Genomic DNA, 14,862 nt, shown 5'->3' with positions numbered 1-14,862 from the left:
GCAAAATGGGTAAATGGGATGAAATATATGGTGACAGATGAAAACTAGACTTTTGGTGGTAAGCACACAATAGGGTATACAGATATTGAATTATAATATTGTACTCCTGAAATTTATATAATGTTATTAATGAATGTTACCTCAATTTTTTTTATTTATTTATTTTTTGTATTTTTCTGAAGCTGGAAACGGGGAGAGACAGTCAGACAGACTCCCACATGCGCCCGACCGGGATCCACCCAGCACGTAACCAGGGGGCGACACTCTGCCCACCAGGAGGCGATGCTCTGCCCCTCCGGGGCATCGCTCTGTTGCGACCAGAGCCACTCTAGCGCCTGGGGCAGAGGCCAAGGAGCCATCCCCAGCGCCCGGGCCATCCTTGCTCCAATGGAGCCTTGGCTGCGGAAGGGGAAGAGAGAGACAGAGAGGAGGGGGGGGTGGAGAAGCAGATGGGCGCCTCTCCTGTGTGCCCTGGCCGGGAATCGAACCCGGGACTTCTGTACGCCAGGCTGACGCTCTACCACTGAGCCAACTGACCAGGGCCTGTTACCTCAATTTTTAAAAAAAGAACAAAATATAAGATTAAAGTTGATGAGTACTGGATAAAATAAATTAAAATTTCAATAAAATAAAGAATTGCCAGTATATAATTTAGTTAAAGCCAGTATCTTAAGAACTTGAAGAAATACATAAAAACTCATTAGTATAAAACCCTGGCCTTAGAAAACCTCACGTGGGGCAGATAAAGGCTCCTTAGGAGAGCTCCTCAGTGGGAGGTTATCCAGTGGGAAAGTCACAGGACTCTGATCCTGTCCCCTTAACAGGCTCCACATCTCCACTGCTGTGTGAGCTCCACAGTGTCAGAGAGCGGGTGCAGACCATGCACTTCCGTAAGTAACCCCTTGTCCTGCTCTGCCGCCAGGACTAGGTTCCTCCTAAGGTTACTGTGTTAAGGTCTTTTATCCAACAAGAAAACATGTGTGAAATTTCTAAAATACATTAGTTTGATTTTTGACAGTAAAGATATCTCTTAAGGCTTAAGAAGAGCACAGAATTGAGTCATTCTACCAATTTACTGGCAGTGTGATTGTTGGCAAATTACTTAAGTTTTCTAAGCTTCATTTTTCTATCTCAAGTGAGGAAAATGCTCACTGTATAAGGTTATTATGAGACTGAAATGAGAAAATGTTTGTAAAGCATTTAATACAATGACCAACATAATATGATAAATAAATTATAGGCCTATTAACTGATTTCATGATGTGATTGGAAATATTAATTGAAATAATGTTAACTCCCACTTCTTGATTTATGATGGCTAAGGAAATACAAAGTAATGCTTGATAGAAGACAAAACTTTGGATAACCTTTATGCATTTATCTTGCTTGAATTGACATAGCCATAGAGAAATGGGGTAGGATAGCTCTGGGGTTTTCTGTTCCCTTCTGTGGTACTTGGGATTATTTAGACTTTGTCAGTGATGCATTTATACCAGAATATATAATAACCCAGCAGGAGACTCTGTCCTGACTCCTTCACACCTGTCCTTTCCTGAGACACAAAAGATTGCAGTTCTGAGGTCTAAACTTACTTTTCAGCTTCCTTATTTTCCCAGGGTACATGGTGAAGATACCTGTTTTTGCTATGGTCCCTGTGAAACACTTTGCTGATGTTACTCATTCTGAAAAATAACGGTATTTTTGTTTTTCTTTGGTTTGTTCTGACATTACAGGCACTCTGGTTTCCATTACTGGAGGCAATGATGGCCCCTCAGAAGCTGTCTGGTTCAGCTGCACCTCACCCACACTCCGCAGGTGCGTTCCTCAGAGTCCCTGTATGCTGTCATACAATTTTTGTCTGCTGAAAATTAACACTGTGATACCTTTTCTCAGTATCATATTCTTATTGTATCTTAATGAAATTATATTGTAGTGTTGACTTCATTTTCAGATTCAGGGCTTTCCATGGCACCAGTTAGAGAATATGTCTTGATTATTAGCTTTGCAATAATAGTTCATTTTAAAATATCAAACTGGCCTTGATTAGCTAAGTTTCTAGGCAACTATATAAATCCACTATTTTCCACTGACTTGTAGGAAAAAAAATTCTTATTTTAAACTAATCTTTATATCAACATTTTATTAAAACAGCTCTGAAATCTTTGACTATGCAAGTTGTAAACAGCATGGCAACATTTATTGCCCTTCCATCAATCTTGCAAAGGATCTTACAGGTGAGTTAAAAGGGGGAAAAATTCACTGTTGATCAAGTTCAACTAATATTTAGTTATATATAAATAACAGGAAATAGTGCTAATGTTTAAATGTGTCTCAAGCACATTGCTGCTAAATCTTGGCATGCGCTGAATCTCTATCTTAGGACTCTCTTGCTGACTCCTTCGAGCTCTCCAGTGCTGTGGGTTTACTTGGCATACACTTGCAACCTGCAGTCAGGGTGTGGCCATGCAGCCTTCAGATGTGCAGTTACATACACAAGCTTCCTACCTGGGAGAGTATCACCATTATTTCCAGCTGCTTATACTTTTTAGATTAAATAAAAGATAATCTAGAAATTACATAAATAAAAGCATTTCTTAATTATTGGTTGTTACTTATGTTTTCTAACTACCCTAAAACTTTCTTTATACTCAAAACTCATCTCCTGTTTCGATTCTAGCTGACTTTGTGTCCAAAGCTTTTTGTAGGAAGCATCATTCCAGCCTGTTTCCTTCAGCAAATGACCTGAACCTGTCCAACTTCAACAAGAGGAGAAAACTGAAAGTACATTAAGCTATAGTTTTAGAAAAATCTAGGAACATTCCTAGGGGAACAACAAGAATTTTCCTTAACGCCTGTTTTGTGTTCTTTTACTCCATGCAGTAGAGAGACATGTACACACAAAGTCAAACAGTAATATGATGCTATTACTCTTTTTAATTTTCAAATGATTTTTACCCAATCAAGAATGTCCCTGTTAGCTCTCTTTTAAGACTTTCCAAGCTTTTCTTCCCAGCTGGTATTAAGCATCTGGGCCTTTGCTGATAAAGGCTACTGTATTCAGCAGTCTCTCCTCACATAGCACCTTATCACTTAGAATGTCTCTACACACATTATCTCATTTCATCCTTGTCGCGTGTTGAATAATGCTTTGATATAGACAATTTGTCTTATATCCATTTTAAAATACATTAGTCATAAGGTTTTTAATCATAAATAAAATAATATCTCCATAAGGCAGGAATACTTTAATTCACCAAGTAGATTAGAAAAAAAATGAAATCCTAAAGCCAAGAGTGGCTTCTCTGTCAGTGTGTGCATTTTGCTTTATGGTGAGCTTTAACCACACTTTCCGATACATAAATTATAATAAATAAAAATCTAATTTTCCCTTGGCAAAAGCACTTGTTTTTTCATTCTGTATTTTAAAAATCCTATTTTTGAAGGCTTTTGCTATTTGAAAATCTTAACTTTATTTTGAATTATACTGGCATTCGTTGTAATTGTATTCTTAATTTCTACCCTCAGTGCTTAACTCCCACTAATCAGGAGGGTGTGCTAGTTCTCAAAGTCTTTATTTACACATTTGTGATTACTGTAATAATAGTGCTACCTCATATTTGTGTAGTGATTTTGACTTTTGCAAGGTGCATTCACAGATATTATCTCATGTAAAGCTTACAGCTATCTCTTGAGGTAGGTATGGCTATTTTAAAAAGTTCTGTTGACGAAGAGTGAAACTCAAGTATAGTCTCTTAACTCCTAATTTATGGTCTTTCCCATTACATTATGTAAGGCTTTTCATTTGTTTTAGACCCTGGTCTTCTGAAGAGTTAATTATTAGTGAGTTTATTGATTATATATTACCCTATTTGGTTGTTACCTGTGTGGATGAAAGGCATAGTTCTTGCTCTAAATGGGCTCTTATAAGAGGGATAGAAAATAATGTTCTGAAATAACTATGCATAGAGTTCTAATCAAGTACTAGTGGCCATCTTTAAGGACTTGTGCTCTGAACTCCATGTGGGGTAATTGCCACTTTTACATCTCTCTGCTTTCAGTCCACAAGATTATAACAGGAGCAGCTATGTGAAGGCATGACCCTGCCTCTGGCTCCTCCTGGCTGATGAAAGGTGGGCAGCTGGCCTAAGTAGGGCTATTCAGTGTCCTTTACTAGAAATTTTAGAACTGAACTTGAGAAGTCAGGTCTCTGTATCATATAAGATACAGTGTTCAGGAGCTGACAGTGACTACTTTTTTATCATATGGACTAAACGAGTAAAAAAGTCAATCTACAGAGAAGAGAGGAATGAGGCAGACACAGAGGAGAGTAGACGAGCTACGTGGAGAAGAGAGAAAATATGAGGAGAAGGCTCAGAACCAGGAGAGGAGACAGTGGAGAGAAAATCTTGATGGCATTTGAGTCCCACATTGTAGTTTTTAGGCTTGTCTTCACTTCTTTGCTCCTTAAAACACCCCAGTACCTTTACAATAACTATATGTTTGGAATAAGTTAGAACGAGTTGGGTTTCTGAATATATATTGCCAAAGGAGTACCAGTAAAAGTATGTATTTGAAATAGACTGGGGAATTGGGAGAATTTCCTGGAGGATGGAGGAGATATGTGAACTGAATATTAAAGAGCCTGGAGGAGTCAAGGAAAAAAGGAAATAGGACTTTCTCTAAGCAAAAAGAATTACATATACAAATAATTTGATGTAAAACATGATACATTTGGGGAATTGTGTTTAAGTATTATTGGAACATAGGACAAAAATAAAGGTGTCAGGCTAAAATTTGAGAGACCGGCAGGTAATGTGTCCTTATTTGCTTTGTAAACCATGGTAAGCACTTTGGATTTTATTTTTAAACCATTCTCATCAAAGGATATTTTTGCTTTTTTTATTTTTTCATCAAAAGATTCTAAGCAGAGGAATAAAGGAATGAGGTTTCTCTTTAGAAAGATCACCCAGCGTAATGCGTACAGGATAAATTGGAACGGGTCAAGGCTGAAGGCATAGAGATAGCTAGAATGTAATAGGAACTCAAAGCTTGTTAATTGAGTTATATAGAATGGACAGTAGAAAATGGATTTGGAACTTACTTAGTTGATAGAATCCACTTGACATTTTGGCCACTTAGGTGTGGGGGTATACAAAAGAACCCAAATCATTCCCTGATATCAGTTTCACATGCTAACAATAAGCAGTGGGGGGACAGAAGCCTGGAGTTTGTAGGAAGAGGTAAGAAATGAATATAGTCTTGGAAATCATCCACATAGAAGTGGTAGTTAAATTCTTGAAATTTGACGGACTTGAAGAGGAAGTGAATTAGTGAGAAAAAAAGGCCAGAAATGGAGTTCTAGGAAATATCTAAGAATCAGAATACTTCTATTTCCTATTAGTACAGAAAGACCTTGGACTATACTTTGCCTAGTACTCTGTTACCATCACTTAGCCTTGAGGCACACAGCATATAATAGCTACTCAGTAAATATTTCTACATAAAAGTCAAGGATGGAGGAATTCTACTTCTGGCTAACATGAAGTAACAGAGACTGGATTTACCCTCCTGCTTGAAACAACTAGAAAATAGACAAAATATTGAAATAGTAGTTTCTTGAAAACTGGATATCAGGCAGTAGAGACAGTGATTACTAAGGGACAAGAAATAAACAAAGTGAGTCCCATTTGCTTCAGCTTAATGTTTTGAGAGAGTTTCCAGGCAGTAGTGGAGGAAGGGGGATCCCAAGCAGTTTCCAGCATACTTACTGATTAAGGAGATGAAGCTGAGACTAGAGAGACTAAGACGGCCAGAGTTTGCAGGGCACATTCTGAGAGAGAACTCTGGAAATGTGCAGAAGACCTCCCTCAAGCATGATCTAAGTAAACTACCCAAGCCAAGGAAAGAACCAACTACAAGGACTAGAGCAGGGGTCCCCAAACTACGGCCCGCGGGCCGCATGCGGCCCCCAAGGCCATTTATCCGACCCCCGCTGCACTTCCGGAAGGGGCACCTCTTTCATTGGTGGTCAGTGAGAGGAGCACATTGGCCATCTCATTAGCCAAAAGCAGGCCCATAGTTCCCATTGAAATACTGGTCAGTTTGTTGATTTAAATTTACTTGTTTTTTTATTTTAAATATTGTGTTTGTTCCCGTTTTGTTTTTTTACTTTAAAATAAGATATGTGCAGTGTGCATAGGGATTTGTTCATAGTATTTTTTATAGTCCGGCCCTCCAATGGTCTGAGGGACAGTGAACTGGCCCCCTGTGTAAAAAGTTTGTAGACCCCTGGACTAGAGGGACTAATAGCCACAGCCATACAGGGCCAACAACAGTGTCCTTCCCACCAGTGAAGGTTAGAAGACATTGTAATTCACAGAACGTTGAGTAGAGTGCTCAGAGGTACTTAGTAATGGGAAACAATTAGCCCTACACTGAACATAGCTCCAGTCATGCCTTACAAATCTTAAAAGCAAGACATGAAAGGATTAAACTGTTTTCAAGTATATAATTTTTAGTTGGGGGGGGGGACAGACCGACAGGAAGGAAGAGAGATAAGCATCAACTTGTTGCAGCAATTTAGTTGTTCATTGATTGCTTTCTCATATGTGCCTTGATGGGGGTGGGGGGCTCCAGCAGAGCAAGTGACCCCTTGCTCAAGCCAGCGACTTTGGGCTCAGGCAGTGACCTTCGGCTTAAAGCCAGTGACCCTGCAGTCAAGTCGGTGAGCCTGTGCTCAAGCCTGCAACCTCGGGGTTTTCAGCCTGGGTCCTCAACATCCCAGGTTGGCACTCAATCCACTGTGCCACCACCTGGTCAGGCTCAAGTATAATTTAACTGCATCCAAGACCAAAGCTTAGCAATACTATTAGGAATACAAAAATATTTGGGTCCCAACAGTGTAAAATTTACAGTGTATGACATTGAGCCAAAACTTGGAAACTATGCTAAGAAGTTCAAAAATAAAACACAGATATGACATATATATATTATAATTAGCAGACAAGAACACCAAAACAGACAAAAAGATTAGGCCCTGGCTGGTTGGCTCAGTGGTAGAGTGTCAGCCAGGCATGTGGAAGTCCCAGGTTCAATTCCCCGTGAGGACACACAGGAGAAGTGACCATCTGCTTCTCCACCCCTGCCCCTCACCCTTCTCTCTCTCTCCTTCTCTTTCTATTTCTCCTCCTCTCCCACAGCCGTGGCTCATTCAGAGCAAATTGTCCCTGGGCACTGAGGATGGCGCCATGGCCTCACCTCAGATGCTAAAATAGCTCGATTGCTGAGCAACAGAGCAACGGCCCCAGATCATCCCATAGGGATGTTGCAGCAATTTAGTTGTTCATTGATTGCTTTCTCATATGTGCCTTGACTGCGGGCCTTCAGCAGAGCGAGTAACTACTTGCTCAAGCCAGCAACCTTGGGTCCAAGCTGGTGAGCTTTGCTCAAACCAGATGAGCCCGCACTCAAGCTGGCGACCTCAGGGTCTCTAACCTGGGTCTTCCGTATCCCAGTCTGAAGCTCTATCCACTGCACCACTGCCTGGTCAGGCTCATTGTTGCTTTAATGCATAGTGCTCTAATGAATAATGGTGAGCATCTCTTTTTTTTTTTTTTTTTTTTGTGGCAGAGACAGAGAGAGTCAGAGGGACAGATAGGGACAGACAGACAGGAAGGGAGAGAGATGAGATCAATTCTTTGTTGCGGTTCCTTAGTTGTCTATTGATTGATTTCTCATATGTGTCTTGACCGGGAGTGGGGGGGGGGGGCTACAACAGACCAAGTAACTCCTTGCTCGAGCCAGTGACCTTGGGCTCAAGGTGGTGAGCCTTGCTCAGAGCCGATGAGCCCGCACTCAAGCTGGCGGCCTCGGGGTCTCGAACCTGGGTCCTCCATGTCCCAGTCTGACACTCTATCCACTGCGCCACCACCTAGTCAGGCTGGTGAGCATCTCTTCATGTGCTCATTTCCTATCTTTGTATTTGCATTGGTAAGGGAGCTCTTTAGTTCTTTTGCCCACCTTTTAGCTGTGTTGTTGTTGAGTTTTAATTATATTTTTTATGCAAGTCCTTTATCAGATATGTGTTTGGAAATATTTTCTGCTAGCCTGTAATTTCATTCTCTCAACTGTGTCTTTTCACAAAAAATTTTAATGCAGTCCAACTTTTCCAATTATTTTCATAAATTGTGAATTTGATGTTGTATCTAAAAACTCACCACCAAACCTAAGGTCACCCAGATTTTTTTCATGTTATTTTTTAGAAGTTTTGCACTTTACATTTTATGTCTATGATCCATTTTGATTCATAATTTTTTTGTGAAAAGTGTGATGTCAGTGTCTAGAGTCATTTTCTGCATGTGGATGTCCAGTTATTCCAACACCATTTGTTGAAAATACCATCTCTTTCTCCATTGAATTGTTTTTGCTCAATTAACCATATTTAAGGGGATGTATTTATTGGAACTCAAGTCTTTTTCATTGATCTATTTGTCTGGTCTTTCACCAGTACCACACTGTCATGGTTCTTGTAGCTTCATAGTACATTTTGAAGTCGGGACATGTCCTCTGACTTCGTCATTCTTCATTACTATGTTGGCTATTTTGAGTCCTCTGTCATTCCATGTAAACTTTAGGATCATTTTGTTGACAGTATACCCATAGAATAATTTCCTGGCCTTTCAATTGAGACTGTTTGGTCTGGTTTTGGTATTAGGCCTCAGAGAACAAATTAGGGAATGTTACCTCCTCTTCTGTTATTGAGTATTTGTATCATTTCTTCTTTAAATATTTGGTAGAATAAACAAGCAAAACCATCTGGGTCTGGAGCTTTTTGTTTTGGAAGGTTATTATTTATTGATGCAATTTTGTTAAGAGATACAGACCTATTCAGAGTGTCTGTTTCTTTTTTTATCTATTATTTTGTGTGTGAGTTTTGGTAGATTGTGTCTTTGAAGGAACTGATCCATTTCATTTAAATTATCAAATGCTTCCACGAGTTGTTTTATGTATCTAGGGTTATTATTTTTCTTTTAATCCTCCTCCCTTATCATTATTCTTATCAGTCCCAATATTTAATCCACTTTAAATCTGCTCCACTAGAATATTTTCTATTTCAGCACAGTGCCTGAAGCATAAATATGAATGGATTCAGTCACCTTAAGCAGTTCTCAGCTGTTTATAATGCACTTTATTTCCTTTGTTCTCTGTGTACATTAAGCTGGGAATTTTCAAGTTTCTCATGAAGAAGGTGCCACTCAGAAAGATTAAATGACTTGCCTTAGTTTACTCAGTTATTAAGTGGACACAACTGGAACTGTAACCTAGGTCTTTCAACTGCAAATGTTAGATCTTTTCTTATGTCCTAACAGCAGCCATTTGTTGTTGTTTTTTTTTAAATAATTTTATTTTTTTAATGGGGCAACATCAATAAATCAGGATACATATATTCAAAGATAACAAGTCCAGGTTATCTTGTCATTCAATTATGTTGCATACCGATCACCCAAAGTCAGACTATCCTCTGTCACCTTCTATCTAGTTTTCTTTGTGCCCCTCCCCCTCCCCCTTTCCCTCTCCCTTTCCCTCCCCCCCCCCCCGTAACCACCACACTCTTATCAATGTCTCTTAGTTTCACTTTTATGTCCCACCTACGTATGGAATAATGCAGTTCCTGTTTTTTTCTGATTTACTTATTTTACTTCGTATAATGTTATCAAGATCCCACCATTTTGCTGTAAACGTTCCGATGTCATCATTTCTTATGGCTGAGTAGTATTCCATAGTGTATATGTGCCACATCTTCTTTATCCAGTCATCTATTGATGGGCTTTTTGGTTGTTTCCATGTCCTGGCCACTGTGAACAATGCTGCAATGAACATGGGGCTGCATGTGTCTTTACGTATCAATGTTTCTGAGTTTTGGGGGTATATACCCAGTAGAGGGATTGCTGGGTCATAAGGTAATTCTATTTTCAGTTTTTTGAGGAACCACCATACTTTCTTCCATAATGGTTGTACTACTTTACATTCCCACCAACAGTGTATGAGGGTTCCTTTTTCTCCACAGCCTCTCCAACAACCTGTCTTGTTAATAATAGCTAATCTAACAGGTATGAGGTGGTATCTCATTGCAGTTTTGATTTACATTTCTCTAATAACTAAAGAAGATGAGCATCTTTTCATATATCTGCTGGCCATTTGTATTTCTTCCTGGGAGAAGTGTCTGTTCATGTCCTCTTCCCATTTTTTTATTGGATTGTTTGTTTGTTTGTTGTTGAGTTTTGTGAGTTCTTTGTATATTTTGGATATTAGGCCCTTATCTGAGCTGTTGTTTGAAAATATCATTTCCCATTTAGTTGGCTGTCTGTTTATTTTGTTATCAGTTTCTCTTGCTGAGCAAAAACTTCTTAGTCTGATGTAGTCCCATTCATTAATTTTTGCCTTCACTTCTCTTGCCTGTGGAGTCAAATTCATAAAATGCTCTTTAAAACCCAGGTCCATGAGTTGAGTACCTATGTCTTCTTCTATGTACTTAATTGTTTCAGGTCTTATGTTTAGATCTTTGATCCATTTTGAGTTAATTTTAGTACAGGGGGACAAACTGTAGTCCAGTTTCATTCTTTTGCATGTGGCTTTCCAGTTTTCCCAGCACCATTTATTGAAGAGGCTTTCTTTTCTCCATTGTGTGTTCTTGGCCCCTTTATCAAAAATTATTTGACTATATATATGTGGTTTTATTTCTGGACTCTCTATTCTGTTCCATTGGTCTGAGTGTCTATTTTTCTGCCAATACCATGCTGTCTTGATTGTCGTGGCCCTATAATATAGTTTGAAGTCAGGTATTGTAATGCCCCCAGCTTCATTCTTTTTCTTTAGGATTGCTTTGGCTATTTGGGGTTTTTTATAGTTCCATATAAATCTGATGATTTTTTGCTCTATTTCTTTAAAAAATGTCATTGGAATTTTGATGGGAATTGCATTAAATTTGTATATTGCTTTGGGTAATATGGCCATCTTGATTATATTTATTCTTCCTAACCAAGAACAAGTTATATTCTTCCATCTCATTATATCTTTTTCGATTTCCCTTAACAATTGTTTATAGTTTTCATTATATAAGTCCTCTACATTCTTTGTTATGTTTATTCCTAAGTATTTTATTTTTTTGTTGTTGCAATCGTGAAGGGGATTATTCTTTTGAGTTCGTTCTCAATTGTTTCATTGTTGGCATATAGAAAGGCTATTGACTTCTGTATGTTAATTTTGTATCCTGAGACCTTACTGTATTGGCTTATTGTTTCTAGTAGTCTTTTTGTGGATTCTTTGGGGTTTTCGATGTATAGGATCATATCATCTGCAAAAAGTGATACCTTTACTTCTTCTTTTCCGATATGGATGCCTTTTATTTCTTTGTCTTGTCTGATTGCTCTGGCTAGAACCTCTAGTACCACATTAAATAAGAGTGGAGAGAGTGGACAACCCTGTCTTGTTCCTGATTTAAGGGGGAAAGCCTTCAGTTTAGTGCTATTTAATATGATGTTAGCTGATGGTTTATCATATATGGCCTTTATCATGTTGAGATATTTTCCTTTGTCTACGGCCATACCACCCTGAACGCGCCCGATCTCGTCTGATCTCGGAAGCTAAGCAGGGTCGGGCCTGGTTAGTACTTGGAAGGGAGATATTTTCCTTCTATACCCATTTTGTTGAGAGTCTTTTTTTTTTTTTTTTTTTGTATTTTTCTGAAGCTAGAAACGGGGAGAGACAGTCAGACAGACTCCCGCATGCGCCCGACCGGGATTCACCCGGCACGCCCACCAGGGGCAACGCTCTGCCCACCAGGGGGCGATGCTCTGCCCCTCCGGGGCGTCGCTCTGCCGCGACCAGAGCCACTCTAGCGCCTGGGGCAGAGGCCAAGGAGCCATCCCCAGCGCCCAGGCCATCTTTGCTCCAATGGAGCCTTGGCTGCGGGAGGGGAAGAGAGAGACAGAGAGGAAGGAGGGGGGTGGGGGTGGAGAAGCAAATGGGCGCTTCTCCTATGTGCCCTGGCCGGGAATCGAACCCGGGTCCCCCGCACGCCAGGCCGATGCTCTACCGCTGAGCCAACCGGCCAGGGCCTTGTTGAGAGTCTTAAACATAAAATTGTGTTGTATTTTATCGAAAGCCTTTTCACAGCAGCCATTTGTTTTCACATCCACCTCACTTCATCAGGAGCCCTGAGGAGGAATGGGGAGTGACAGTTATTCAGATGCACAGTTGCCAAAATATTTACAGAGTTTTTTTCAGAAGAAATGTTCCCATGATAAGAGGTTCTCAAATATCTTCTTAACCTCTAAATATGTATTCAGACTGATGCCTGGCACCTGAATTTTACAGATTTCTTTCAGATGATAAGTTAGTGTTTTTAAGGGACGTATTTATGTTATAAACAGTCTGTGTTTGCTGCTTGCTTTTAATGATCCTCACTCTGTGGCAAAAGTGAGTCCTGGCTCTGAGCTGTTTATAGCTGTCTTACTGAGGGAGTTAAAGCAAACAAATGATTTATACGATAACTGCTAAGGACATTACTCATATTTTAAAGTAGTGCTTGATTAGTAAAAATTTTAATTTTAAAACAAACCCCATTCATGATACAGTGGATAGTAAAACAAAAATAGGAAAAACATGGTCATCACATATTTTTTTAATGTGCTTTAAAAAAAAGTTTATGTAAAGTACCCAAGTCTGTTCTTTTACAGTTTACAAAAATGTTAAAGAAAAACCTCAGTAGTTATTCATTGCCGAAGAATCTAGCTGACATCTTTGGAAAATAATTTGAAAACCGTGTACATGCTATGCATTAAGCCTTGAGCTCTCTTTTGCATTCTATAATTTATATGTTGTCCGAGCATGAGGTAATTTTCATGATTTGCCTTTAAATTATGCATAATACAATGAAATGTACTGATACAAATATAGACAGGACCTATAAAGATTTCTTCTTTTTACCAGAATTTAACCTTTTAAAGACCTCTTTATTTTCCAAGCCAGCAATTTTCAACCTTTTTCATCTGATGACACACATTTCTGTGGCACACCCAAAAATATATTTTTTGCCGATCTGCCAAAAAAAAAAAAAAAAAAGGTGTAATTTTGATTTATTCACACTGGATGGTTGTTGTTGTGTTGGCGGTTGTCATTTCTTTATTGACAGTCTAAGGGAAAAGAGGTCAGTGCCCCTGACTAAATAGTAAGTTTTTACATGTTTTAAAATTTTTTGAGGCACACTGGCTCTAAGTCACCCTTGTCATAAACAAATGACAGAGCTTTTCTGTGTTAAAACTATATTAGTGTATTGGATATATATATTATAGTAGATATTATATAGGTTTTTTATAATAGTGTATTAAACTATCTATTGATACTTTGATAAGTAAGCATATTTATTTAGAGCTTGACCAAAAGCACAATTGAATATAAGTTTAGAAGCTTTAACATAGATCTGTTTTCATACAATGAAAATTAAAAGAAAAAATTGTGTGGTGGGTGCCTGGTCTAAATTGTTTTTCTAGTAAAAAGTTAATCTGAGATATCTATAGTCTTGCCTTTTATAAATGGTCTGCATTAGTTTGACAGGTATCTTTAGTTTAGTGATATAATCTCTAGCCGTGAAACAGAAAATTGCCCCACTAAGCTGAAGTGACCAGTTCAAACCGAAAGTTGCAAACTTGTTCATTAGCACACAAAGGGGCAGTTGTTCTCTACCTCCCATATTCTCCAGCCTCGGGGACCAAGAACTATGGTGGGCCATCTTATGCTGCTCTAGAACAACTAGAAGTACTGAAAGCCAATCTTAGTTAGAAACTGCAACTACTCAGTTGTCAAGAGCCATCATCAGAGCTTAGAATATACAAAGAGGCAAATTCTAAGACTATGTTGTGCAAGAGCAGAAAGACAAAGTTTCTTCTCACATTTATGAACCTTTCTTCTAAGTTTTCATTCTTTACTGCTTTTGACTTTCTTAGCATCTGAATTCATAGTTACTCTTATTGCAGCAAGATTTTAAGAACTCCTACTCCCTAAGAAGAAACCAGAAATGTTACCCATACTTTCCAGCAAACATTGGTTCATCATTTAGTTATCTATATAAGTTATCCATATTATCTAACTAACACTAGTTTATTAGTTTATGTATCTATACTTGGGAGACCAGTATTATGTGCTATTAAAAACATAGTTTCTAAAGTATCTAGATTTAAGTCACAGTTTATCTCAATAGTTTTGTAATCTTAGAGAATTTGACTTAACCTCACTGGACCTGAATTTCTTCATTTAGAATTGTTCTGGGAGGGATTCAGTGATATGGTAATAGTAAGTACTTAGCACTGTACTTGCACATGCTATCCACTTAATAATAAGTAGCAGCTACTTTTATCATTACTGTATAGTTGGATTCTCCTATTTAGCATGGAAGAGTCATTTGTCACATATAACCTCATAATAGAGTGAAATAATAGACTTGATATACTCATTTATTAGCAAAAAATTTAATTATAATTTTAAGCCTACCTAAAGGTGCTGAAAAAATGAGCACACGCCCTGGCCGGTTGGCTCAATGGTAGAGCATCGGCCTGGCGTGCAGAAGTCCCAGGTTCGATTCCCGGCCAGGGCACACAGGAGAAGCACCCATCTGCTTCTCCACCCCTCCCCCTCTCCTTCCTCTGTCTCTCTCTTCCCCTCCCATAGCGAGGCTCCATTGGAGCAAAGATGGCCCAGGTGCTGGGGATGGCTCCTTGACCTCTGCCCCAGGCACTAGAGTGGCTCTGGTCACAACAGAGTGACGCCCCGGAGGGGCAGAGCATCACCCCTGGTGGGCAGAGCGTC

At 39.1% G+C, this 14,862-nt stretch overlaps 1 protein-coding gene across 1 annotated transcript in view; it reads left to right on the top strand.

Annotated features, from left to right (window-relative positions):
• The window catches only part of VPS8 (VPS8 subunit of CORVET complex), a 405,986-nt gene that overhangs the window by 298,180 nt on the left and 92,944 nt on the right, over positions 1 to 14,862 (top strand). Inside the window, exons 40-41 of the mRNA XM_066240876.1 lie at positions 1,734 to 1,815; positions 2,152 to 2,234. Of these exons, the coding sequence (XP_066096973.1) occupies positions 1,734 to 1,815; positions 2,152 to 2,234 (165 nt within the window). The remainder of the gene's footprint in view (positions 1 to 1,733; positions 1,816 to 2,151; positions 2,235 to 14,862) is intronic.

The sequence above is a fragment of the Saccopteryx bilineata genome, chromosome 8 (assembly GCF_036850765.1).
Source record: "Saccopteryx bilineata isolate mSacBil1 chromosome 8, mSacBil1_pri_phased_curated, whole genome shotgun sequence".
NCBI classification, from domain to species: Eukaryota; Metazoa; Chordata; class Mammalia; order Chiroptera; family Emballonuridae; genus Saccopteryx; species Saccopteryx bilineata.
The sequence above is the reverse complement of the archived record's forward strand: the minus strand, read 5'-3'. Positions and strand labels throughout refer to the sequence as shown.